General features: G+C 37.9%; 1 protein-coding gene across 1 annotated transcript; it reads left to right on the plus strand.

Moving 5' to 3' along the window:
• The first annotated feature begins 4650 nt into the window (after positions 1 to 4650).
• Positions 4651 to 27032, plus strand: FOXN1 (forkhead box N1). The gene is made up of 8 exons (XM_035900645.1): positions 4651 to 4770; positions 6577 to 7080; positions 9321 to 9431; positions 16011 to 16138; positions 16804 to 16900; positions 23500 to 23707; positions 24252 to 24779; positions 26764 to 27032. Exons 1-8 carry the CDS (start codon positions 4651 to 4653, stop codon positions 27030 to 27032), a joined length of 1965 nt encoding a protein of 654 aa, XP_035756538.1.

The following is a 27032-nucleotide window of genomic DNA, read 5'->3' on the forward strand; positions in this document are numbered from 1 at the left end:
TCTTAAATTTCTGAGAATTGCTAGATCCAGGCTACTGCTTCTTCATCATTTTTCCATTTGTCATTACATCTTTTGCTATTTCATAATGCAACAATCTTAATTTACTACTGCATGTGGATGTCATCAATTGACTTACTTTCTGTCAAATCTCTAATGAAAATAATAAACAACATTAGAGTTAATCCTAAACCCTGAAGTACCTCACTAGATAACTTGCTCTGTTTAGATTTATCAAATTAAGTTCAGCATTATTCTATTCAGGTGTCAGTTCACATAACAAGTCTCAAACCCAAACTCATATGCAATTATTCCACAACCAGATCTACTTGAGTAGAATCTACACTTCGCTGCAGAGTTCTGAAAACCAACCACCTACCAACTCATCAGTGTTGTAACATTCAGGTTATTTATATCACTCTCAGAATAACTATTCCATAGAAATTAATTCACGTGGCACAATGTAACATCAGGCAAGCTGTAATGTAGCTGTAGCCAAACCCTCTTTCCTCCTCAGTAGTTACTCTTAATTGGGTAGCAAACACATCCCAGGCAATATGATACAGAAAGGGCCTCATGGTTGCAAACTTTCTTCACCCATCCTTGAGATTATCACTGCTCTGCCCCTGATGAATTAAGCTTATTTCCCACATGCTCCCACTAAATATGCAAAAGTTATTCCAAGAGATAGCTAAATGTGGGCAGTAACCACTAGCTAACCATGAGAGAACTGAGCTCAGAACCCTTAAATAAGAAAGCAAAAATAGCACAGTTAAATTAAACGAAAAGTCACAAACAGATCTAAATTCAGAAGAGAAGAAAATACAGTCCTTAGAAGCTCTGTAACAGCTATTCAAGTATCCTATAATCAAGGCCAAATACATATTATGAAGAGAAGAAAGCTGTAAAACACTGCTATGCCTAACCACAGTTTAGTGCTGTGCTGTATAGATTGAAATCCTGCTCCTGAAAATGTCTTCTAAAAATAGGGCAAGCCTTAGTGACAAGAATGTTAGAGATCAACAAAGCAATCATAGCGATCACGAACATGATCCACCACAACCTTTGGTGTCAATTTGTCAGGAATAAGCTTAGAAAGAAGGTTTTGCATTCCATGTAAGCCACAAAAATTTCTGATTCTCATTAATAAATTCCTTTTCCTCTTAAAGTTTCCCATATAAATAATTACACATAGAAATATTCCTGTATACATGACAAGTTTTAGTCACAAAATTTTGGTTACTTCTACAATAATTAGAACTTGACATTATTGGAGGCAGATTTTCAATTATAAACTGAAAAGTGGAATTCTAAAACCTCATGACTTCTGTGACTCCTTTCCTCATAAAAGACTCAGGAAAAAATCCCAAATAGTTACTTCTTTCTTGCATTGGAAAACATTGGTGTGATTTGGAGAGGAAAAAGATGATTTAGTGTTTTGGGGAGGGGGCAGAGAAGAGAGTAGATCACACAAGCCAGTGTCAAGCAAGGATCAGGGAGCTGCCTAAGGCATGCATGCAGAATGAATTACGAATTGGGGAACATCCAAACACACCTTCCTCTCATGAAAACTGATCTCAGCCCCAAGGGATGGAGAGGGCATTTACAGTAACATACAGCGTTTAGAGCAGTTCGGGTTGCTGAGATGGCCCACTGCCAGGTTCTGGTGAAGTGTATCACCGGCAAAATGCCCTCCAATATCCAGAAAAGACACAAACCCAAGAATTGTTTAAACTATGGATTGCTGCCACAGGACTGCAGTCATGCAGAGCTAATAGATCAGCTGCTGCTACCTTGCTTATTCAAACACTCAGCTGAGGTTACAGTTTCTCACTATTTTCTTTTTTTAAAGATAGTTATCTTATCATAGGAGCCTAGGATTGTCACGCAACATTTACAAAAGTAAAAATTACATGGGCTGGGGAGGAATGGTTCCAGCTACATCTGGGATAATCAGATACCTTTTTCCAAATCAAAGCATCATTGTTTTCTTTAGCAAGTCCTACATCTAGGCAACCCACAATTTCCTTAAGCTCTCTGTCTCCCAGGGACAGCTTATTTTAAGTGATTTATTGTAATCCTGATTATTGACAACCTCCACTGACTGCAATGTCTTCCCTCTTAAAGAACATTTGTCCGTAAGTGGTCCGACTTGTCTCTACTAAAATCTATAATAACAATGTAAAGTTTTTGGGCTTTTTGTTATATATTACTTCTACAGAATAAAGTTATTCTCTCAAAGGCACATTTTAAAAACAAAAGACAAGATTTAAAGAACAGTAATAGCAAAGATTTTTCATTATATTAATGTGGCGGTTTCTACATGTCCGTACTCATAACCTGCTGTGGCACTTATCTGTGAAAGTAAAGTCACAAATGGCTTTTGGAGTGAGAAGTTTGGACTCCAAGAAAAAATGAGAAAGTCAGAAGTACACGGCCAGAGGTTTTTCTCTCACAGCGAGACATATCCACAGCATGTCATTTCTAGGGTAAAGATAACTTGGAGATGCAGTTATTACTGAGCTGCTTAAGAATGGCACTGATATGAATGTGAAAACTGAAAACAACACTGTGATCATAGGCTTGGGATTTTTCCCCATATGTGTGATCCCTCTGAAATGGATTCTTGACAAAGGCATCAAATAACCGCCATTGAACGCAGATTATCAGCTCAGCATTGTTTTAGTACAAGGCTGCTTCTCATTTAATATTCAGTAAAACAATTTCACTATGCAGGGGAGAATTTTTATAGTATGAAAATAGCAGTAAGACTCCTCCTTTCCTACCAGCCTCCATGAGACAACAAAACGAAATTCATAAACAGAACCCGGCAAAAGTCTTGGAGGGGAGGGACAACAATCATTTGGTTTTCCTGGACCTTTTGTACTGACTGTCCAAAAACCACGATATGTCCACTTTGTTTTCAGAAAGGAAGTCTGATTGCCTTCAGTAAGCAGAGCCAGGCCTTTCTGACCTGCTGGATTAACCCTTTAGATAATGCTTCTTTTTGTCTCGTTCTGTCACAGATCCTAATGTAAACATAATGAGAACAGAAAAACTTCAGGCATTATTATACTCTGCAGTCAGAGCTTTTTGACTTGCCTATTTGCTTATTCCCATTAGTCTGATATTCTTGAAATCAAGCTCCTCCTTTTTCTTTATTTGTGAACATTTGTTCAAATGTCTCTTGCAATGCAAAAGTCATTAGGCAAGAATCATAACTGTACAAAAGCTTTTAATAAAATTCTGTGCTTAAGATCACAAATTAGGCAGATGGGTTGAAAAATAGCAGTATAAAAGAGGGGTCAGATGCAGCTTTGTATAACCTGAAGATAAGTGGGAAAACAGCACTATGAGGGCAGATGGTGTGGAACACTTATAAACATACACACACATATATTTCCTAGTTGTCAGTTTTCCCACCTGCTTCTTTCAAGATGAGCGTCAGAAGTACACCTCCTCATCAGCCTCCAGTTAAGCTACTGGGAGAAGTCTGTACCTAAGACATTTCTGAACTTTATCTAACATCATTTTTTCCTGATATACTACTACAGGCCTCATAGTTGATTTCCAAGCCCCATTGTGCTTTATCCCCTTGGGCGGTGCAGTCTTACTTATCATAAATATAGATTTCTCTTTGAACTACAAGGGCAAAAAAGGTTTTCCACATTTTTAAGTGATATATCTTTGTTAACCAAACCTAATAAACCCCTTAGTTATTTACCTAACAGCCATTTAAACACATGGCAAAGACTTTGCAAATTAACTCTTGAAGTACAGTAGCTTTTTTTCCCCCGAATTTGTACACCTGAAATCTAAACTACGAACAGAAAACATCTTTACATAGGTACATACTTGATGCAATGTTATGTGCAGGACCTAAGAAGAGGATGTGAAGAGTTCCTTTGTAGTTTCACTGTATGGTTACAGTGAAAACAAGGACTGGGCAAAAAACATGGTAGAAAACAAAATAGTAGAAGATTAAACTTATTCCTCTTATTGGTATTCAAAGAACACCATCAGATATGTTTCTAATACCCAAAGATCAAAGATTGGGAACTTGAGAGGAGATACAACTGACAAAAATAGGTATGGAATGATGAAGTTATTTACATATCTCAGATACATTTAATCATGCAAAACAGAACAAGAAGGCTGAGGGGATTGGTACTAATAAAAAAATAAAAGCAAAAATCTAAGTCTGCAGTAACCATCAGTCTAAGTAATGATAGCAAAAAACCCCTTTTATTTTATGCAGTCCCACTGAAAGCAGTGGGGGTGCATTTATATAGCAATCTCTCAATAAAGCAAAATCGCTAAATTTGCATAACCCCAAAGCAATACATTTTCATTATCTTATAAACCTATAGAAAATGAATTCATGTCTTATTTTTATAAAAATTGTGGGGTAAATCCACATAACTCTGTATCACCTCTTCTCTGTAATCACACCTACAGAACATTTCTCCGAGGGCTAAAAAGAAATTCAACTGTATTAGGAATTCTGCAGGATAGGTTATCATCCAGCTGCACATCTAACACTATCTAGTCATCTGCACATAACAAGATGGCTTTTACAGTTCAAATTTTAGAAAATATTTATTGTAATTTGATTTTGTCATAACAGGCTTTCTATCTGACGTGGATTTGGTAATGGTTTCGCTACTCCAAGATCAATCTAATATTAAATTTTCTTCTTCGGACACTCTGGAAAGGGACCGACAAGACTTCATGAAGACACAGGGGGATTCAGCATCCCCAATTCAGCAAACTGTGAGTAAGATGGCCCAGTTCTGTTTCTCTTTCTTCAGAGGCACAAGTTGGGATACAATATTCAGGAACTGATGTACTAAATCTCAGCATACTTAACTGGCAACAAAGTAAACATTGAAAGTTTTATTCTTGAAGAGTAGAAACCTGAGTTATTCTTCTGAGCTAATCTTAAGCTCCATGCTAAATTTCCTGTTTGATTGCTTAAAAATCATATTACTTTAAAAACCAAACACACAATCCATCTAGCTACTAATCCAGTAAAAATGCTACATTTAAAGTAATTCTCATCCTGTTTCTATAATAAATAAATAAAAAGGCAGAAAGGTAGGGAGACATCACAACATTTTTTTGTACTCCCTGCCAGTAAAGGATACCTTCAAGCACTTCAGAATTCCTTGGGACTTTTTTGGAATAAAATTATCTCTCCCCTGTTGCCTATATATTCATTATGTTTACCTTTCATAACAGAAGTACAACTGAGAATAGTGTTTTTCATCAAACAACAGCAAAATAACCATTGTCATACTTTTATTATGAAAACTTCAGGTGGAGAATTGACAGCACTGCCATTCATAGAGCTTTATATAACTAAATATATAACTAAATATAGTGGGTTTTAAAAATTCTTATTTAACAAAAGATACCATAAACACACGTATTAGGACTATAGAGGAGAGTGAAGAAGTAAGAATTAAGAAGTTGCAAACTGAACAAGTTCACGTTCATGTGAGAAGCCAAAAGTGTCCTGAGGTCAGATTTGCTTTCTGCAGGAATCCATGACAGAACATCAATAACTTTGACACACAGACCCGTGTGCAGACAAATGAAAAAGCTGTGCCGTGTTCCACTCCACAGAAAGCGCTGGCTTTTATACGAACTTCCCCTTGGAACTTCTTGAAATCTGGTTCTTCCATGAAGGCATATATTCCTTTGCTTGTTCTCCTAAAATCCTATAAGACCAACTTGGATTTAGAGGGGGAAAGTGGAAAAGTACCACTTGATAATCTGGTCTGGCTTTTTGTGTAACACAGAACATGACGTTTTGCCCTTTGCTGAACACAGTAACCTGCTCTTGACTTAAGCATGTATTCTCAAAAGGCATCCAGGTTGTTACTCATCCTTGATGTCAGGAAAAACATGCATAATTTCTAGGATGAACGTGTTCAGCTTCAGGATCCAGACACTAGTTCTTGTTAAGCCTTTCTCTTCTAGATTAAAGAGCACTTTAGTAGCTGTTATTTTCTTTTTGCTAAAGTGCAATAGGGAAGGGAAGAGATAAGACAGGAAGAAGGTTAAAATGTCTGCCTAGAGCCTACCTGTCTCACAGAATGAGTTATGTTAATGAAAGGAAGTGATGTAACTAGCAACATATCTGGCAGCCTGTAACACCATCAGAGAATGAGATCAAGCTTATTTGACTAAACTTGTGTATGACAAGACTTGCACTTATCATATTCCTGTCATTTAATCTTTCATCACTTGATCATATATCATCTTTTCCCTGAAACTGTCAGACCAACTAGTCAATAGTTACCTAAGACGTCCTGTTTTTCCAAGATAGTTGCATAAATTAAGATTACTTCAGTTTTCTCAATGCTTTTATTCATTTACTTTTGAACAGTTTGGGATACCAAGTAACCCGAAAACCCTTTAGGTCTTTTAGGGCTTCTCTGCATGAACGAGGCTAGGACTAGTAATTTTATACTTCTCATGAATAATGTATTTTAATGTACTGTTTTATAAATAGTAAAAATAATAAAATATTTTTCATACTAATCCTAAATAAATGCCAATAATTCATTGCAGGATAATCCCAGTTACAATTGCCAACCCTATGAGTCAGACAACAGGACAGAAAGGAAGAGTTCAGAGTCTTCTCACAGCCCCAGCCCTGCTTCTCCAGCCCACGATCAAATTCATGGGAGATACCCTACAAGCCAAGGAATTCACTGTGGCAAGAACAAATTTAAAGCGTCTTTCAGTACTGAAAAATTCAGACGGTACAGTTATGAAGAAAGTACTGTAGGAAATTATGACAGGTTTCTCAAGAGCAGCAGAAACCCCTTTCACCCTTACAAGAGGCAGATCAGCGAAGATGTCTTCCAGGAAGCACATCAAGCCCTCCCATCAGAAGGTTCATCCTTCAAAAATGCCAGAAGCATCGATGGTTTTGAGGGTTTACCAGGATCTGCAGGTCCTGATGAGTCAGAGTCATTTCCTACACACATTCCGAACATCTCCACAGAGCAACCATGGTGTAACAGCCTCCAGTACAGCAACACAGGTCAAGATCACGGTTCACAAGTCATGGTCAGTATTTTTTCTTTTCTTTTTTTTCTCCCCCTGTTTTCAATGGCAGAAATATACTTTCTGAGTTATTTTCTTATCTTTTAATGTGACTACATGGATATTTAGTCTCTTGCCAAGTTGCAGGCTAGAGCTCAGGACAGACATCCGTATTTATTTATCAAAGTTCTCTATTTTATTGCTTTTCCCTACTGAAAAAACGGTCCTTAGAAAGGTGCACAAGGACAAATAATTTTCCACTAAACGCGATACACGAATACCAAATATCCAAATTCTTCCCGACAACAGATTTTATTTCAGTAGTTGTCATCAACTAGTATTTTCAAGGGACAGAAGTTCACAAAACAGTATATTTCAAGCATGAGGACATGTGTATCAGATTTGTAACACCACCTCAGCTGACCTGCATTTTTCTGGATGCAAATAGAAGAGAAACTCTAAAACATCAGTACTACTTAAAATTAAATATAAGAGCTATTTATGGTATGTGCAGTGTAAAGGTACCTGGACTAATTCACATACTGGATAGAGGTGACTGCCTATTTAGGGCAGCACAGAGATCCCTGAAGAACAAGGTAAATTACCCTCCAGTGCCTCCACAAGGTATCTCTGCTGTGATCCAAAGCGTAAAGCATATCTTCATAATCTAGTGCAGACAAAAACAAGGTCTACGTCTGCCAGGAGAGGGCCCTAACTGCCGGTTCTAAATTGCTGTGAGGCAAAGAATTCAAGGGTTACCAAAAGAAAGAGGGGTTAAAAAAAGAAATCTTAATTGGATTAAGACAATTTACCAGGGAATGGAAGGATGTCGTCAGGGTACATACCTGGGGATTGAAGCCATTCAAGTTAAGGAGGAAATTGAGCTAAATCTCTTATTTCCTGGATAAATACTCATCTAGGTCAGATGAGTTTAATGCAAAACCTATAAGCAGTTGATGAAAAAAATTCCCATTTTCTTCCCAAATCCCTGGGCTGCAGAATGTAAAGAATGTAAAGGTAGCACTGCAGGATGCCTTTACCAAGCACATGTGTGTACTCAGGAAAAGGCGGGCTACTTGTTAATGTCCCCACTAGTTCAGTCAGCACACAACTTCAAAGCTCTTAAATAGCTTGCGCACTGCTGGCAAGCTGACATTTCTGAAAAACTTCATTTTATGGTCATCAAAATAGCATGGACATTTATTAATACTGTATATGGCATTTGCTTGGTGCCAGGATATCAAGTCAAGTCTAATATGTATCCCTACACTAATCTATACCATAAAAGATAGTCATTATGGTCTTGCTTTAAAACAGAAGGACAAGTACCACTAGTTCCTCAAAATAATAAGATGTCTATGACATCAGCTCTCAGAAGAGAATTCCTGGCCATCAATGTTAAATGGGGGAAGGAACATGAAGTCACCAGGCACACGGATAAGGACACTGCTTAAGACACATCATTCCCTGCACTGTTTATTACCAGCTAGAGCACTATCTAGCTCTCTGCTTTGCATGCAGTTTGTTTGAATTGCTCTTCTACAGCAGGCAGCATCACCACACACATCGCACAGTGCACTCAGCATTCCAACTGAAAGACAGCAACATTTAACATCCAGGAGCCTCAGTCCTTAACAGAAACAAGCCCCGTGTAGAATCCAGGACAGGCAGCTGGGCCAACCTGTGAGAAATTAAGGCTTGATCAACTTCTCTACGTTTATTTCCACAGCTGTAGAAATGAATCACATTCTTACTATATTTCCAATCTCATGATCCAGTTCAGTAGTTAGCCTAGTTTGATTCTTCTCTGCCACCTCTTTCCTGCGCATTATAGACCTGACCCTCTACCTAATGACAAAACTCCAGCATCAGCTTGAGGTACTGACAGTCTGCAAGATGAAATCAGAGCATGAACAAGAGAGACAGAGACACAGGTGCACACTCAGGAAGGAAAGCTGGTGTATGCGGTTGGGGGATGTAGGAAAAAAAAAATACACAGAAAATGACATTGCAGGAATTGCTCTTTGTATGGAACTTGGACTGCAAGTTCCTTTTTCAAGCAGTAATTACATAAATGCAGGAAACAATGTTTCCTCTTGTACCTAGAATATAAACCAAATTCTATGTAACAATTACTGTGACAAAATCAAGCCCCAAAAAGTAGTAAGTATAATGAAACAGGAATCAGAACGGTAACTAACAGAATTACTCTACTTTATATTTTGGGGTTTTCCCTACTAACTCTCTCTTTAAATATTTTCTAGCAGGATTCAGAGATCAAGCTTAGGACATCCCCACTGGAAGGGCAGCCTGGTTTGTATTGCTATCAGCCTCAAGTGCAGCAGATGTATTGCCCTTCACATCCTTTCCACCAGGTCAGTACAATATGTAGACCAAAATCCCCTGTATTTCTGGCATGATAATGGTATAGTAGTTATGGCAATAAGACAAAAAGACAGAAGAAACAATACCTGCTAAATCTGTGTTTGTGGGGCCGTGTTTGTATACATACCTTTTGTTTGTGAAAATGAGATCTTAAAAGAATCACATCTAAATGAATCTAAATTGTCATCCAGGGAAAAAAGAAAAAAAAAAAAGGAAAAAAACCCCAAACTTGTAAAAATGGAATCTTGGTGCTGCTTATTTATATTTACAGCATTATGCTCAAGAAAATGTTTTCTGAAACCAGATAAATTATGAACATAACTGTTTGCATTTCAGGATCCCAGGGAATTAACTGTGCTTTAATTTCAGAATAAAAAATTAAATATATGTGACTGTATACTTAAAATTCAGATCAAACATAGAAAAACACTTTTAAAGCAAAATTTTAACAGCAAGATGATGTTCAATTTCCTTGTGCTTGATGGTGCACACATCTGTTTTGCAATCTTTTGACTGTTACATCATCCCCAGTGAAAGATTATTCAGATGAAGCATAATTTACAATAATGCTGATGATGCATGAGAATGCACAATATTAAGGTTCTTCTCCCATAATGCAACTATATTATTAATACTAAAAATACACAGGAGTAACTGACACCATGCTTTTCTTGAGTGTGTTTAGATGTCATTTGAATACACAGCAGCGTATATTTTCAAAGCAGTATACACACAGTATCTTCATAAAATCATACATATATAGCTTAATCTTAGATGTGATCCTAGTACATGTTTCTAGAGTTTAGCAAGTGTGGTCTACTGAGCTTTGAAAACTTGGCGTAGAGGGAGGGTGTATTACAAAAAGTAATTTTCGTGACACTGAAGTGTCTTTAGATATAAATGGCGGTGCTGTTCAATGTATTGAAATTTTCCTCTTTTATGCTCTGTTATCTGCAACATACAAAATTTTCAGTAAGAAAGACGTTTGAGGAGATAAAAATGTGCTTGAAACACCCTATTTAACAAACCAACCAACCCAAAAAAACCCCAAAATTAAGGTATTAAGGACTTTTTCACATATATAGGCAGAAATCCATCTACAAAAATAGCACAACTACTGAAACTCCCAACCATTAGAACTGAATTAAACTTACAGGAAATTAATATATATTAAATATTTGAACATAAAAACTCACACTAGAGTTACAACTCCTTTGATCCCAGTGACTGATACTATGGAATGAGCTGTACCATCTCATTCAACTTTCTCAAGAAGTATAAAAAATGTGACTAACAGAACAGTGGTTCAAAACTGTGCAAAGAAAACAAAAAACAGGTTACGGTATGATATTTCATTGGGATTGTTAATTCATATAATGTTACTAGCCTGAGTCATTGAAATAGTAATGATACCATTCATCATCAGGATTTAGTCCCTCTTGCGGAAAAATAAAGGTTATTTTTGGCATGATTTTCTTTAAGAGGAAATTTAAGTAACTTCTGAAAACAGATGCTGAATGACCATAAAGAACAAGAATAGACATATGTTGGAATTTTATGATTATTGATAAAATTAAATCACCCATTACAGACTATGTTTTAGGAATTTCATTTGTTAGAGTTTTGTAAAACATTACTAAAGAAGAATGAAAGTATTCCATATCTCAGCAGTGGATTTGCGTATTTTTAAGTGTGTATTTCTCATACTTCTAAATCCCCCACCTGTCTACTGAAACTTTAAGGACGATGTCTCATCATTACAGTATATAAACCCTCAGACATAGAGAGGGATAAACCAGGAACTAACTGTATCAACCACGTGGAGAGCTTCAGGGACTTCTACAGCCTCTGTGTCTGGAACAGTTAAACAATCACCAGGATGGTGTGGCAAGGCAGCTCAATAAACACCCTCAAGTACTGACACTTGAATGAAGTAAACTTCTAAAATCAGGTTCCTGTTACTGTCATCTTTCTCTTCCTGCTCCCTCAGCTGTGCCCAGCCCCTGTCCACGAACTGGACTTTGTATTTACATCAGCTTAGGAACTCAGGGGCACGGAGGTTCTTCTCCCACGAGGTGTTGGACAAGGACAGACCAATTTGCTTAGGGCATCCAGCTACCACTGAAGTTCAAATAGTTCCAACGTAAAGGGCTTTTTGTATCCACTGTCCTCAGCAGGTAGTCTTGTAAATCTTGAGAAGTGTACAGATGCTAAATAGATGTGAGAAGGCATAGATAGTAGAAAGAAGCAGTTCTCCTACATCGAGTCAGGAAATATGGCTAGAGAATAATCTCACTCCTGGCTTTTTCTTTTCCCTATCACTCTAGCATTCCACTAGCTGGAATTTACTGAACCTTTTTTTTTCCCCCTATAATGTGGTAAAAAGGTAACTATCTTTTAAGTTCTTGTCAACACCATGATAATTAACTTGTTTTTTTTCTTGTTAGCCTAAAACTCAATAAAAGTGATAAAAGGTAATAGTAAAAATAAAATAGAATAAAAAGAAAGGTGATACTACACTACCATCCTAACTTACAGATTGATTGATTTTATTATTGTTATTTTAGAAGAAAAGGGTCCCAGATGAAAGATTAACTTGCCACAGAAGCTCTGCTGCAAATATAAACTAGTTCCTCACTGGGACTGCAGTACAGACATTGTGGATGCATCACAGCACCATACATCTCACACACAGTATAAACGTCAGGTTTGTGTGTTGCTTTAGCAGTGTCGTGGTTTAGCCCCAGTCAGCAACCAAGTCAGCAACACAGCCGCTTGCTCACCCTCCTTCCCCCTGCTGGGATGGGGGAGAGAATCAGATGAGTAAAAGTAAGAAAACTCATGGGTTGAGATAAAAACAGTTTAATAATTCAAATAAAATTATAAATAATAATAATAATAGTAATTGTAATCAGAAGGGAAACAAAGAAAGAGAGATAGAGGAACAAAACCCAGGAAAAACAAGTGATGCTACCACTCACCACCCACAACCAATGCCCAGCCTGTCCCTGAGCAGCAGTTGTTACCCCCAGCCAACTCCCCCCAGTTTCTATACTGTGGGTGACGTCATATGGTATGGAATAGCCCTTGGGCCAGTGGGGGTCAGCTGTCCTGGCTGTGCCTCTCTCCCAGCTCCTTGTGCCCCTGGCAGAGCAGGGGAAGCTGAAAAGTCCCTGACTGGTGTAAGCACCGCTTAGCAACAGCTAATCCATCACTGTGTTATCAACATCGTTCTCCTACTAAATCCAAAACACAGCACCATGCCAGCTACTAGGAAGAAAATTAACTCTATCCCAGCCCAAACCAGGACAAGCAGAAACTCCAGTTAGTTTGTTAATTCATTTGAATATCTTTTAATTTCTTTATTCATTCTGCAGCAGGCACCCTTCCCCTGTCACTGCTGATTTGATACCAATACTATACTATTACTATACATTGGCATTAACCACATTCAAAAAAGCCTACAAAGTTACAGCTGAAACACACCTTCTGGGAGTTGCTAGGCAAGATACGACAAGCACTAAGAGGAAAGCCTTCTATCCACCTGCAGGCTGGCACTGTGACAGATCTCTTATATGCAGCAGGTTTCTGTTAGACTTTTCAATATTTGTGCTTCTTTAGGTTACTGTAGTAAAAGTATGGCACCATGTTCTACTACTCAGAGGAAAAAAAACAATAGGTATAAGCAGCCAAACTCGTAACAGGTGGAATTTTTGTCTGTGTGCCATAATGAGACACTAGGAAATGAAAGAACATGTGATCCCAGACTGAGAAGTGGAATAACATCTTTTGCATGAAGCAGCTCCCGTATTAATACTTTACATTTCAAATTTGAATGGAGCAGAGCAATTTAAATCACTAGGAAGTTACACTCAAGAGAATGGGCCCTTTAGCCTGAAGTGAAGGATGTTCAAACTACAACTCACTTTTCATTAGCGGGATGAGAGACATCAACTCCTTTGTTAATTTTGTCCAAATGATAAAATAGCCTCACCTTCCCCTTTGCTGGACACAACACAAATGATGACTCAGAAGAAAAACTACTTCTTATTGACCTGAAACAAACAGCAGACACTTACTGAAGTCACTTACCCACCCACCATAAAACATGGACACCTTTCATGCCAGTTGTAAGACTGTAAAACCAGCTCAAGCCTGTCATACCAGACCATTCCCCAGCCTCTGTTCCCTCAAAAAGGAGTAATGAAACCAATAAAACAGAAATAATCCTTAAAACGCCCAGTTCTTGCCTTTGGTGATGACATCACAACCTTAGTATCCTTTCCTTTCAAAGAGCCACTGAAACCAATAAAATCAAAATTATTGTATGAATTGCCCAGTTTTCTACTCTGGTGAAAAATCTGCACACAATGCAACAAAGCAGGCAGCGCATAACTGCACACAGAAATTAGTTCACAGCTGCAGTTCTGCCCAGTGTTTAGTTTAACAAGGCAGGACATGATTAATTATGTGCATCTCATTTCTTTCACCCTGCTTACTGTAGCAAACAAATTAGTGTATTCAGTATGTTTTTCCACATTCCATTTCAGGCAGTTCAACGTTAGAAAGATAAAAGCAAACAGGCAAAAACTCAAGCAACAACAATAAAATTACTGAAAAACTGAAATAAGTTATTCAGAATCCAGAATAAATAAATAAACTATGAATGTTTTGCAAGCACACGATAACCTCTCACAGCCATTTTAAGGGGACAAAGACCAAGAGCAACAGAAGCTATTGGTCCAAAAATGGGAACAACAGTAAGAAACTAAGGAGATGTATACAGTAATTAACAAGGAAATTTTCCCAACAAGTCTCGAAAGCTACATCATAATCTTTCAGAGGAACCATAAAAACCTCATGACACAGGACTTCTAGAGGTGAGCAGTAAAACACTAGAACAGGGCTCAGCAACCTTTGAGTACTAGGGAAGGCATGCAGGTAGATTTTTTAATAACATATGACATGACTCCTAATTTTGGCCATGCCCTCGCCCTGGCATCTGGAAAGATTCATCTGTAAGAGGCAGAAATTCCTCTCACACTGAGCTCTGAGTTCAATGGGAGCCTTTGCCTCACGGAGAGCAAGTTGATGGTATCTTGCCTTAGCAGGGTAGTGTTTCTTTGTTCTCAGAAGTTGCTTGCCAAGAGGTTTCAACTGTAATTTGGAAAAGAAAAATACATGACCAACTGCTGTGTTAAAAAATTGAGAGCAAACCTACAGAAACCCTGATGCAATCGAGGCTATCTATATGTATTATCTCCCCTCTTTCACCTATTTTTTTGCATCTGCATATTTCTATTGTGGTGATGGCATGATAGGTCAGCCATTTCTTTATTGTGTCTTGAGAGCTGGACAGGCTTAGAGACCTCTTGAGACAGCTTAGCATTTCAGTCCCAGGTTGCATTTTGCTGCTTGTCCCTAGGGGTGGGGTGAGGGTAGCATAAATGCTATCTCATTTTAGGTGTCCTGGCTATTTTTTTTTTTTAGCTTTATGATATAGAAAATAGGGGAAAAGAAGAAGCTGCTTGAGGTGGTGGTTAACAGCACTTAAACTCCCAGCCTCTTGGGGAAGCCTGTTTCTTGTCATTAACTATGGGGGAACCAACAGAGACTAGCCTCTCAGCTTCAGCACAAGGCAGGCAATGTGAAAACCACCTATGAGAAATGTCTCACATGCCACTCTCCTGACCCCTGGAATGACATTCCTAACTTATTCTTTAATAATACATTCACTTTATATATATTATGATGCCATCCACTAAAGCTTTCGTTGTTGCTGTTTGGGGTTTTGCTGCCTTGTCCGGTAACATCAAATTAAATGGGTGTTTTGGGATGCTATTCTCTTAGGAGTAGACTTTATACACTTTGAATTTTTGCCTTGTTGTATCCCTCTCCACCTAAAAACCAAAAAAACAGCACACAAACCCAAACAAGGCTCAGTCAAAACTTCCATTTCTTCCTATATTTTTAGTGGCTTTACTTAATAGGCTTATTTTTCTATGGTGCATGTAGTTTGAAGTGCTTTATTCTGGGGGATTTTTATTTATATAAATAAAATTACTCCATAATTTACTTGCCTGCATAGTGCAATGTTCAGGGGAGGCTGAGCAGACTAAGGGACTTCAACTGCAAAAGAGATGGCTGAAAGGAGATGTGCTTTAGGTCTATAAAATTATGAATTATCTGGAGACAATTAATAAGGTACAGTTACTCCCATTTTTCACAAGAACTCCATAGCATAGCAGGCAATAATCAAAAAAAAAGTACTTTTTACACATACTTCCATTTGGAATACACTGCAACAGGACCTGGTAACAGCCAACACATCAGTGAGTTCCTCCTCATATATGCCCTGTTTCTTCCACTTCTGAAGCATTAACTAGTAATATTAAAGTTTTCCAATACCATGCTAGAAAGACTTTAGGTCTGACTTGGCATAACAGCTATTAAGTGTAGGCAGAGGACAATATCCTCAGAATGAAATAGTTTAATACTGTTATTAAGAAATAAATATTTTTGAGAGCTTGTTGCTAAGCCAAGTAACATCTCTTTTATTGTGTCATCAGTATCCCTCAGGAGGCAGCTATCCTGTGACTTACATTACTTCTTCACACTACCCTTACCAAAGAATTGCTCCTCAAAGCAGTCAAGAATCCCAGCAGCCTCTATTTCCCAAACCCATCTACTCCTACAGGTAATAAAATATTTTTTTGAGTCCTAATGTTACAGGAAATACACTGTTTACCCATGGCCTATTTCCAGCATAATTTGCAATAACATGCTTACTCTTATTTGTCTTGTTCCCAGTGTGCTCTGTCCTGTTTGTATGAATCACAAGATGTTCCAGACTCTGGGGCCAAGGCAGAGGGAAATGAAATGCTGTAAAGCATGTGAACAGTCTTGATCACCCCCACAAAAGCTAGATGTTTCTTTAATACATGATCTTAGGTGTTGCAAATTTCATCAGCACAAGACTAATCACACTTGGTTGTCTTTTCCGGGACCTGTATTAAAACTAATTTTTTTTCTCCGGTTACTAGGGCAAGGAAATGCCTAGAAAACATATCAGATATGCCAGTCACCACACAGGTTTAGCCCCCAAACAGCAGTCTAACAAATCAGACAAATTTTAATTATACCTTCTGTCACTGTCAGTTTGATGGTCTTTTTCACTTGAACCATTCAAACACAACAGGAGACTGCTTATAAACAACTGAGTGGAAACTTTAAGCACCATCGGCATTCATGTTGTGACAGTGAAAGCCAGAGTCATTACACACACTGAAAAAATAGTCTTTTTTTCTGCTTCTGAGAAGTCAAGCAGAACAGGCTAAAATACTTTTCTTTCTCTCCCTAAAGCATCCTGATCTTCATGGCACTCAAAAACAGCAAGACAGGGAGTTTGCCAGTCAGTGAGATTTACAATTTCATGACGGAACACTTTCCTTACTTTAAGGTGAGTTCCACAGAGAAGGGGGGAAATTCAGCAGAGGGAATAAGGGAGGGATTCAGTCTATGAAAAGGGATAATTTCTTAGCAGATTAATATCAAATCAATTACACGCTCTATACCTTCATGATCACAAACTACCCAGCATTTTAGGCCTAGGCAGAAATGTGAACTTGATATGTGGTAATATTTAACACAAAAACATATTAAGAACTGTTCCCACTTCTAGTTTGTGCAGATAACAGTGGCCATTCTTCACTAACAACTCACAATAAGGATAAATATTTTTAAAAACACATCCATTCCTTCCTCTCAGATCTCAAATACAGGCAGAACTGGTCTTTTGGCTTCCTCTGCCATCAATAGCAACTCCAGATTCATGTGGAAGCAGAGGTTCAGGGTTATTTGGCTCTGTTCTGGAGCTGGGATATCCATCTTAGGCAACTTCATCAATTGCATGCACTGTACAAATAAAAGTATAATGTGATAAATGGTACTAAGCTCATAATTATACATTAATGTTGGTGGAGGTAAGGGTGTATGGTTTGCAGCAGATACTATTGAAATTTAAATCCATGCTATAAGAGAATGGTTTCTTGCACTTGGAATGCAAGAGAAAGAGGTTAGTCAGCACATGATCCAAGAGCAGAAGGATTACAATTAAGATTTTTAGAAGAGCTATAATAGAATCGTCAACTGCTGCTCAACACAGAGCTTTATCTCTGCTGATTCTTCAAAAACATCTCACTGTAAGTCCAGATCAGGCGACCTGCAACTGTTAGCAAGGCCCAAAAATTAAAATAAAACAACATTTAGGGCAATGAAGCTGGTGAGGACTCTGGAGCACAAGGCTGATGAGTAGCAGCTGAGGGACCTGTGGGTGTTCAGCCTGGAGAAGAGAAGGCTGAGGGGAGACCTTATCGCTCCCTACAACTGCCTGACAGGAGGGGGGAGCCGGGGGGTTAGGACTCTGCTCCCAGGTAACGGGCAATAGGACGAGAGGAAATGACCTCAAGTTGTGCCAGCGCAGGTTTAAATTGGATATCAGGAAAAATTTCTTCACCAAAAGGTTTGTCAAGCATTGGAACAGGCTGCCCAGGGAAGGGGCCGAGTCCCCATCCCTGGAGGTATTTAACAGACAGGCAGACGAGGTGCTTAGAGACAGGGTTTAGTGGTGGACAGGTACGGTTGGGCTCGATGATCTTAAAGGTCTCCCCCAACCAAATGATTCTATAATTTTATGAGTCTGTCCTATTTCCTATTGCAAATAAACATGCAGCAATTAAACCAAATTTAAAGCAGCTACAGAAAGGCAATTCAAATATTTGTATTAAGAAAATAACACTAAGAATAACTAAAAATAAATGTTCTGATGCAATTTTGCAATGTTTTTGGACACTGAGGATAAATAATGCCTAAAAAAAATTGAATATGTCAGTAATCAGAGGAGAAGAACACACATTATCATGAATATATATATTACCTGTTAGGATCCATTCCTCTTCTGTATTCTTCATCCTGTTACACAGGATGAAGTCCCGTGTAACATGCTCTAGGAGAACCTGCTTTAGCAGGGGGGTTGGACTAGATGATCTCCCGAGGTCCCTTCCAACCCTTGCGACTCTGTGATTCTGTGATTCCCAGATTTCCTCCCAAAGGAATCACTAGCTACTCTATTATTTGTTACAAGCAAGAGAGAAGGGGGAAAAAAATAAAGAATCCTACCATTATAATTCAAGAAGCATCCCATCACAACATGACTGGTCATAATCCACTGAAACAAATCTGAAGCACTCTAACTTTGTTAAGTCACAGGGACACAATTGATTTTTAGGTTCAACACACATGAAATTAAGTAATGCCAGTAATCTAAACAGGGAAAGGAAGAAGGGTAGAATGGCACATGCCAACATAGTAGCTGTATTTTTTTTTCATTTTCAAAACCAGAATAAATTTCAAGATTTGTATTTTGTCCCTAACAGAATATTCATTTTCCATGCAATTACCACTAGTTGAAAAAAATATTAATAATCCAATGGAAAATAGTTTGTGGATTGTGACAACAATCCTGGGCCACATCATCTAGAAACTGATATTTTTCAGAAATACGCTTCTTAGCATAATGTACAAATCACGTGACCTACAGCAAAATAATACATTCTTATCTCATGACTGCTTTCTAGAAAAATAGCATGAGTTTCAAGCAGAGAGGTGGGAATATTAAAAATAAGTTTTACAGGCATGTCCACATTTATTCATCAGACCAAACTGAAATAAATTCTCCTTTGTCTTACAACACAATTATAAAATTAATCAGCAGCTTGCAAACCAAATGCTGCTGCTGCCAACATGCACAGAATTCCTCAGACACAAGACTGCGGCTCTGCCAGGTGTCACCGTCCCGCTCCTGAAGCTAAAGTTATTCAGACACAGCAGAAACATTAGGGAGATATACATCCTTTCCTCAACTATATGTTGTGTGTAAATATTGTATATATATTGTGATATCTTGTGTGCAAATGTGCATAGACAGGTGTGTGTTTGTATGTCTGTGTGTATACATACGCTCACCTGTACACTAGGTATAGTTCTACCACAGCTTTAAATAACTGGTTTATACCTAATCTAAACTTCCCTTCTTACTTATCAATACTTGCCTGTTCCACAGGGAGTGGGTTTAGGTGGGGTTTGGGTTTTTGGGGGTTTGGTTTGGGGCTTTTTTTCTTCAGATTCTCATGTCTTTTTCTTAATTCATTGAAAAACTGATGAGAATGAGGTTACTGCTGTCATGTGCATTATAGGAAAAGAATGGGGCGGGGGGTACCACTGGAACATTTACTATTTTGTGACGGCTTTATTTTTGCATTTTAGTTACAGTCAAATGATTGAATAGTTCCATCCCAAACACCCTTAAAATAAGCAGGGGAGAATAAGCAAGCAAATATTATGCTTATGGGCACTAAGCCCTGTGCTCTTTACAGCAGCCCACAGAATTATCAATATATAGCAAAAGCTGAAATCGTCTCTGCTCCCTTTTTTGGAGAGTCTCAACAAGATAAAGCAATATAAAAATCAGCAAAGAACACTTTGTTGTTGCTACCAGAATCCACTAAATAGCAGGATACAACAGGGGGAGGGGAAGCAATTTAAGTTGGAGAGAAACAGAGTACAAGTGTACACAGAATCTTGCTGGGAGACATTAGATGATACAAGCCTAGTCAAATTAACTTGTATTCGCTGCCACAGCAAATTTAGTTTCTATGATGCAACAATCTCATTTCTAGTTGAAACAGAGCAATCCAACTCCTACGTCCTAAAAAAAACATCTACGCAGCTAAAGTTGAATTACTCTTTGATGTACCTCTCCCTTCTCTTGAGACCTAGATTTAAAGAGAAAGGGTTTTGCAAGATCACTGAACTCTTTAAACTTCAAGAGGCGGCCAGGATCAATGGGTCTGTACAATAATATTTTTTGCTTGTCATCCTTTTTTTTTTTTTCTTTGTAGTGATTAGTGAGTCTTACAGAAAGCTTTAATCTTGTTAATTGGAGTTATTGCCAGTGGTCCAAGAGGTTAGAAAGGTCTGTGGTCTGATGGGACTTAGAGCAGCAAGTATTCTCTCGGAGTGTCAAATTCCGCACAGCTTCATCCCCACTATGCTGAATTCAGCAATGGCAGAAATGAGCCATAGCAAGGAGATTCCAACCATACGAGGGCACTTCAGTAGCCAAAGCTCAGTTTATTAACAGACAACCAAATGTTAACTTAAAAAAAACTGGTGACGAAGATGTAACACGAACACACTGCCGGAGCGTTCCTTCAGGGCCTACCTCGGTAAACGACTATTTTTCACTGCTCAGCAATACCAAGTTTAACGCAAGAACCTGTTCAACTCTTGGCAGCAGTCTGCAGAATAAATCCATGTACTTTTTGCTCTTATGTTTCTAAAACCATCCCATAGTTTACACCCCCACACGTTCTGAAAACCTCTGAGAAACACATGCCACTCCCATCTTCTCTGGTGCTTAGCAGAAACACTAATTATCCTGTCTAGATACAGACAGAAGTATATGTAGCCTCATGTGCAGGGCAAGACACATGAATATTCTTTTAGGTCAGCTTATTCAGTAGCTAAGTACACATCTTACCGAGGAGGAACAGTTTCATTTACCTTTGGAACTGCCAGAAAGCAACTTGAACATGATCTGGAAGGGAGAAAATGTGATTCATCATCTTTAGTATTACCCTATGGCAGAAAGAGTTTTAAAGGGGTTTTTTGGTTTGGGTTTTGGTTTGTTTTTAATAGAAATGCACATTGTCTCACCTATGGGACCGGCTAACAGAATAGTGAAATGCTGACATCAGGTGGGCCAAAAGGGTAGAAACTGCTGCTATGAAAGGAAAATAGCTTCTTTTTTAGTAAATAACATGTATTTAACTTCCACAGCTAATTAGGTTTTTTAATGAAGAAAGTAATTATTAAATTTTACCTTCAAATTCTTTGGCAAGGCTTTCAACACCTTAACCCACAAGAATAGTCCTTCACAACAAGCTAGAAAAGAACAGATTTTACATTCCTGGTAGAAGAAGAATTTCTGTCAAATTATGTTCAAAAAATCATGGTGTATGACATGAAAGCAAAAATGGACACAAGTCCATTTATAGAAGATGGTCCTAGAGGAAATCTCTTGCACTAGGAAACAATTAGAGAAACTATCAAAAAGCTGGCTTTCTATGAAAGAAGGATCCCTAGTAATAAGGCATAAAAATGGAAAGGAGACTTAATGCACATAAAAGGGAAATTTTAAGTTTTAACCTCTTTAAAAAGACAGGAAAATCACATTTATTTCTTGTGCTCTCTGTTCAATAATTCCCTGTGGTTGATATAAACACTTACGATGACAAATATTTTGCCTCCATGAATATGAATCAATAGTGGCACATGGGCAACTTCACCCACCTTTCAGAGTTGTTTAATTTCTTAATTAATTAAATTAATTCTTATGACACACAGATGAGGGTTTTTTGGAAATAAGAAAAAGCATCCAAAATTGATTTAAAAAATAAAAAAAAGGCCTCACATACACTAGTACTGAAGATCTTTGTAATCTGATGAGCTCTAAAGTCTCTCTCTCGAGGTTTCTGATCTCTGCAAATGCAGACCTTTTGGAAAGAATATCATTTGACTGATATAGGTAAAGCTACTTTTTTTTTTTTTTTTAACTGGTGTTACAGTGACGGGGGAAGTCTAGCTGGACTAGCAGTTGCATCTGTTACAATGATGTCAGGTTTCTCAGGCTGATTCCTAGCATTATGTAGCAAATCATTTTTCCTGCTCCACCCCCCCCCTTTCTTTTTTTAATGATGACAGCGCAGTAGCAATGAGCTAAGGCAGTTCTACTCAGATATGCAACAAATAGCATCATACAGCATCCACCAAAAGAAAAGCAAGGAAGTGACACATCAGGAATTTATTATAGGAATCTTCTGATATGAAGGCACATCCTCATTTACAAATCCTTAACATGATGGACAGTATCTTCTGGCTGCATGACTAAGTAAGCAGATATGACTGAAATCAAATAAACAAACACCAGAAAAAATTAAATGCAGTAAAACGATATGGCGCCATCTCTTCAAGATCAGTATTTCAGACTAGCAAGCAAACAGGCATTTCCCATCAGGGTCTGAGCATGGCCGTTTAGCTGGGTATTTCCCTCTGGATCCCTTACAGCAATATTCATTTTCCAAGTTCTTTTACAAGCAATCAGGAAAAAACCAAAAATATTATTAAAAATAAATTGTATAAACAGAGGGTTGGCACTAGGTTTTCTTTTCATTTCATTCTTGCAGTTGAATGCAAATCTGTCTTCAGGGAAAGGAGGGAATTTTGTTTCCTTCATTGATCAGAAATGGCCTAAATAAAAATAGGGGAATTATTTTAATGAAGCTTATATGTATTGTTCAGTTTAAAGAACCTTCCAGCTTCCAATACTGAGTTAAAAATATATGCAAAGCAAAACAATGCAGTGATCAGATGTAGAAACCTGTATCACATCTGTAGGGCTTGTGATTAAATAATTTGGTTATGTAATTGGCTAACATACCAAGTTACACATACAGAAGCATGCTAAAAATCTTTTGAAGTCTGCCTGGACACTTCATTTGAGTCCAAGTAGCACACAGTGCTTCAATCAAGCGTTTGAAATTTTTCTAGGTGTTCCAAAATAGATTAAGATATATCTCCTATTGAAATTTTTCTAGGTGTTCCAAAATAGATTAAGATATATCTCCTATTAGTTCACAGTTCTGGAATATAATTCTTTACACACTTAATTCTTGTGATTTGTAAATTCACTCTTAACGATTCAGCAGCTCCTCTGACAAGGCCAACCTTCTTGCTTAGAAGATCGGTTACTATTTTATCCGATTCCTCTCTTCCCACACAACACAACTAACATTTTTGTGGGTTCCTTCTAACATACAAGTTTCATATTGTATGAAGTATAAGCTAAACAGCATTTCTTATAATCTCACCAGTCAAAACAGAGAAATAAGGGGGTTTTTTCCTTGAAGTTCCATTCTTAGATTGGATTTGTTTTTCCAGACAGCTCCAGATGGCTGGAAGAATTCTGTACGCCACAACTTATCTTTGAACAAATGCTTTGAGAAAGTTGAAAACAAGTCAGGCAATTCTTCTCGGAAAGGTTGTTTGTGGGCTCTGAATCCAGCCAAAATCGATAAGATGCAAGAGGAGCTTCAGAAATGGAAGAGGAAAGACCCAGTTGCTGTGAGGAAGAGTATGGCAAAGCCAGGTCAGTAATATTTTAGTGTATTAATTCTCAAACAGTGGTCCCCAGAACTTTTCTTTGCAATAGGCACCGAGCTGCGTAAGAGAATTTACACATGATTTAGGAAAGCATTTATTTCCTGGTCATAAAGTGATTGACAAAACAAGAAAAAAAAATAAAAAGCAGAATTAAATAAGGTTTGTTTTTGCAGGAGTGCTTCCAAATAGGCACAAAGAAGCTTCACCAAGAAAATATTCTCTCTTGGCATGTCACTAAACTTTAAGACAAAAACAACGCTAAAATAAGTACTATAGAATAAAATTTGAAATTGGCTGATAAGTATCCAATCTTTAAGCACAAAAATGCAATCTATTACATACTCATTTGGCAATGATAATTTAGAAAAACATTTCAGGCTTTTGGAGTTCTTATCATATATGGACTAGCACTTTTGTTTGCCATTCCACTCACCCATTTCCTGAGGAACACTAAAATTCTAGCTGCAAGCTATGAAGATTAAGGCTCTGTTAGGAATAAGTCAATCACGGACTTTTTTCTTGTTTTGTAGAAGAACTTGACACACTGATAGGCGACAAAAGTGAAAAGCTGAGATCTTCAATGATGTCCTGCAGTCCAACTGGTGTTGCAAGTGCATCCCTTTCCAGACAGATGGCAGCCCAATCCCATTCCTTATGTGAGCCCTCTCTTTCCTCCGGAATACCACAGCCATTACACAGCATTCACGCATCAGGAGCTCTCCATGTCAAGAACCCATTACCAAATTTGCTCGGGGGGCAGCAAACTGCATGCTATACATCACCGCAGGGTTTTCCTCAGATCTCAAGTACGTTAATGCAACAGTCACCTGACCCTCAGACCCTATTTCCTTCTGGGGAGGCTCAAAGTGAACTCAGAACTCAGCCCAGCATCACCCAGGATTCTCCACTGCCAGCCCAGACTCCCCCCAGCTGTGGGGTGAAGATGCTGACAGAGCACTCAACGGCCAGGACAATGCAGGACACGCTCATACAAGAGGGAGATCTCAGCAATGATATCGATGCTCTTAATCCATCCCTCACTGATTTTGATCTCCAAGGTAGGTAGCTAAGGCATTTTTATTTTGTAGAGTCGGGCTTATTACATCACATCCCAACCTGCATAAGATGCATTTATATCCTTTTTTAACTGCTACAAAGACCAGCTTACTAGGTTACATTATTTTGCACAACATGGAATTTTGCGTTGCATCTTTTAAAAAGTTTCCCAAGAAAGCTATAGATTTACATCCAGAATTTAAAAAAAACCAAACCTGCTTACTCTTGACTACAACTAATATGAAATACTGCAATAGAGTATTTAGAATGTATTTTTTAAATTCAGGCATATTTTCCACTGAAAACTACTCAAGCACAACTATTTAGTGCGTATCAAGAGAACTGTCATGTGAGGGGTACAAAGAGAAATAGTCTTGATTGAATTAACATGTTAACATTTTTCTTTATCAGTATTTATTCAAACACCTTCCACATCTCTGCTCAGAAGAATGCTATTTATTCCTTCACAAGGAATTCATATGCCCTGAACAATTATATTTTCTGAGGTGTGTTCTTAAATATTTAGTCATGTAATGCAGACAGTAAAGCTCTTGATATTAAATAATTTAATCATCTTGAATGGATAGGATTTTGAACTCTAAGAACATATCTTTCCATGCAAAAATAAGAAAAAAAAAGCCCCACCAAGTTTATGTGTGTGTGTGTATATATATCTTCACGTATGTATACATATAAAATAAAACCTATGGGTTCCAAATGATAAAACTCTTGCTGCACTGAATAACATGCAAGAATTGCCTTCCTGCACAGACAAAAAGAGGCACACAAAGCAACCTAAAAGACAGAGCAATAAAACACGGTCTTAATAATCTGCGTGACTCAGCAAATACACCCGCCTTGCCATTGTACTGTCACACATATTCCACAATCCTGACATGCCCAGATTGCCTTACTAAGATTAACAACACAAGTTTTTTTAATCCTCAACTTCTTCCTCTTTCAGGCAGCCAGATCTCACATTCCATTAATTTCTCTGAACCTCTTTCCATTTTTTCAGTTAAACTGGAGAATGCTCATTTGTACTGGGAATATTCTGTATGCTTCACCAATATGGTACAATTCCAACTTCCCTCTGTCCTTGCCCTTTACCTTAAATTATTTAACCTTATCTAAGCTTTTTACTTTCTTCCTTTATAAAATTATCAAAACTCAAATTAGAGGTCCTAGAACTTAAGACAAGGCCTGCACACTTGGACCAAAATGATTACACACACACACACACGTTACAAAAAAAAAAATAAAACCAAAACAAAAATAAAACTTCTAGCAAAAGGGCTAATATTATCCCATGTGATAATCTGCAGACGGTGAGTATAGCTTTGGAGCAACAGCCTCCTTGCCACTGCCTCCCCTGAAGTAATCTTCAATGATGAATATGAAAAACACAGCCCTCCTGCAGTAACTTATTTAATGCTTTCATTGTGATATGCACATTCAATGGGAAGAAGAGAAACTTTTTGGTACACATTAGAAAAAAGTAACATTTCAGATCTTTTGTAATTTGTCGGGTCAATCACATATTCAGTAATTCAGTTTGCAATTCAGAGAACGCTACACCATAAGAATATGAGAAGGCCAGTTGTAAAGTAGTATTATTTGCAGATTTGTCCCATAGAGTGCCATTAGTTCTTCCATATCTTATAAAGAAAACAAGCAATTTCCTCTTTCAAAATCAGTGTTTTTTTTCAAATAGAAGTTATGCTTCATAAGGATATATTTGCAACAGAATCTTGCCAATTATCAAGTGAAATAATTTTCTTAAATTAATGCTGCTTTCTCTCAGATATGAATTTATTATGGATTTATATTTATTATGGAGACAGACAATAACTACCTAAACAACCTTTTTCCTTTCTCAGTCAGAAGAGTATCTACACATACAGCATACACAATTGTATAATTACAGACTTTTTCTGTAAAATAACAATTCAAAAAGTTGAATCAATCCATTTTGGTTTGCTATAGGAAATCTTTGGGAGGAGCTGAAGGATGACAGCCTCGCTGTGGATCCCCTAGTTCTCATTTCATCATCCCCAACATCTTCCCAGTGTTTCCCTTCTCACTGCCAGATGGAGAACAGCAACAGCAACAACCTCACCGTCCAAAATGGAACTCCACACAGCAACCTACCCGACCTACAGCTCACAACTCTTTACTCTGCCTTTATGGAATTGGATACAGTGTCTCCTGCCTACCTAAGTAATTCTGGATCCAAACCTATAGCACTAATGTGA

Source organism: Egretta garzetta, unplaced genomic scaffold (assembly GCF_000687185.1).
Source record: "Egretta garzetta isolate BGI_Z169 unplaced genomic scaffold, ASM68718v1 scaffold108, whole genome shotgun sequence".
NCBI lineage: Eukaryota > Metazoa > Chordata > Aves > Pelecaniformes > Ardeidae > Egretta > Egretta garzetta.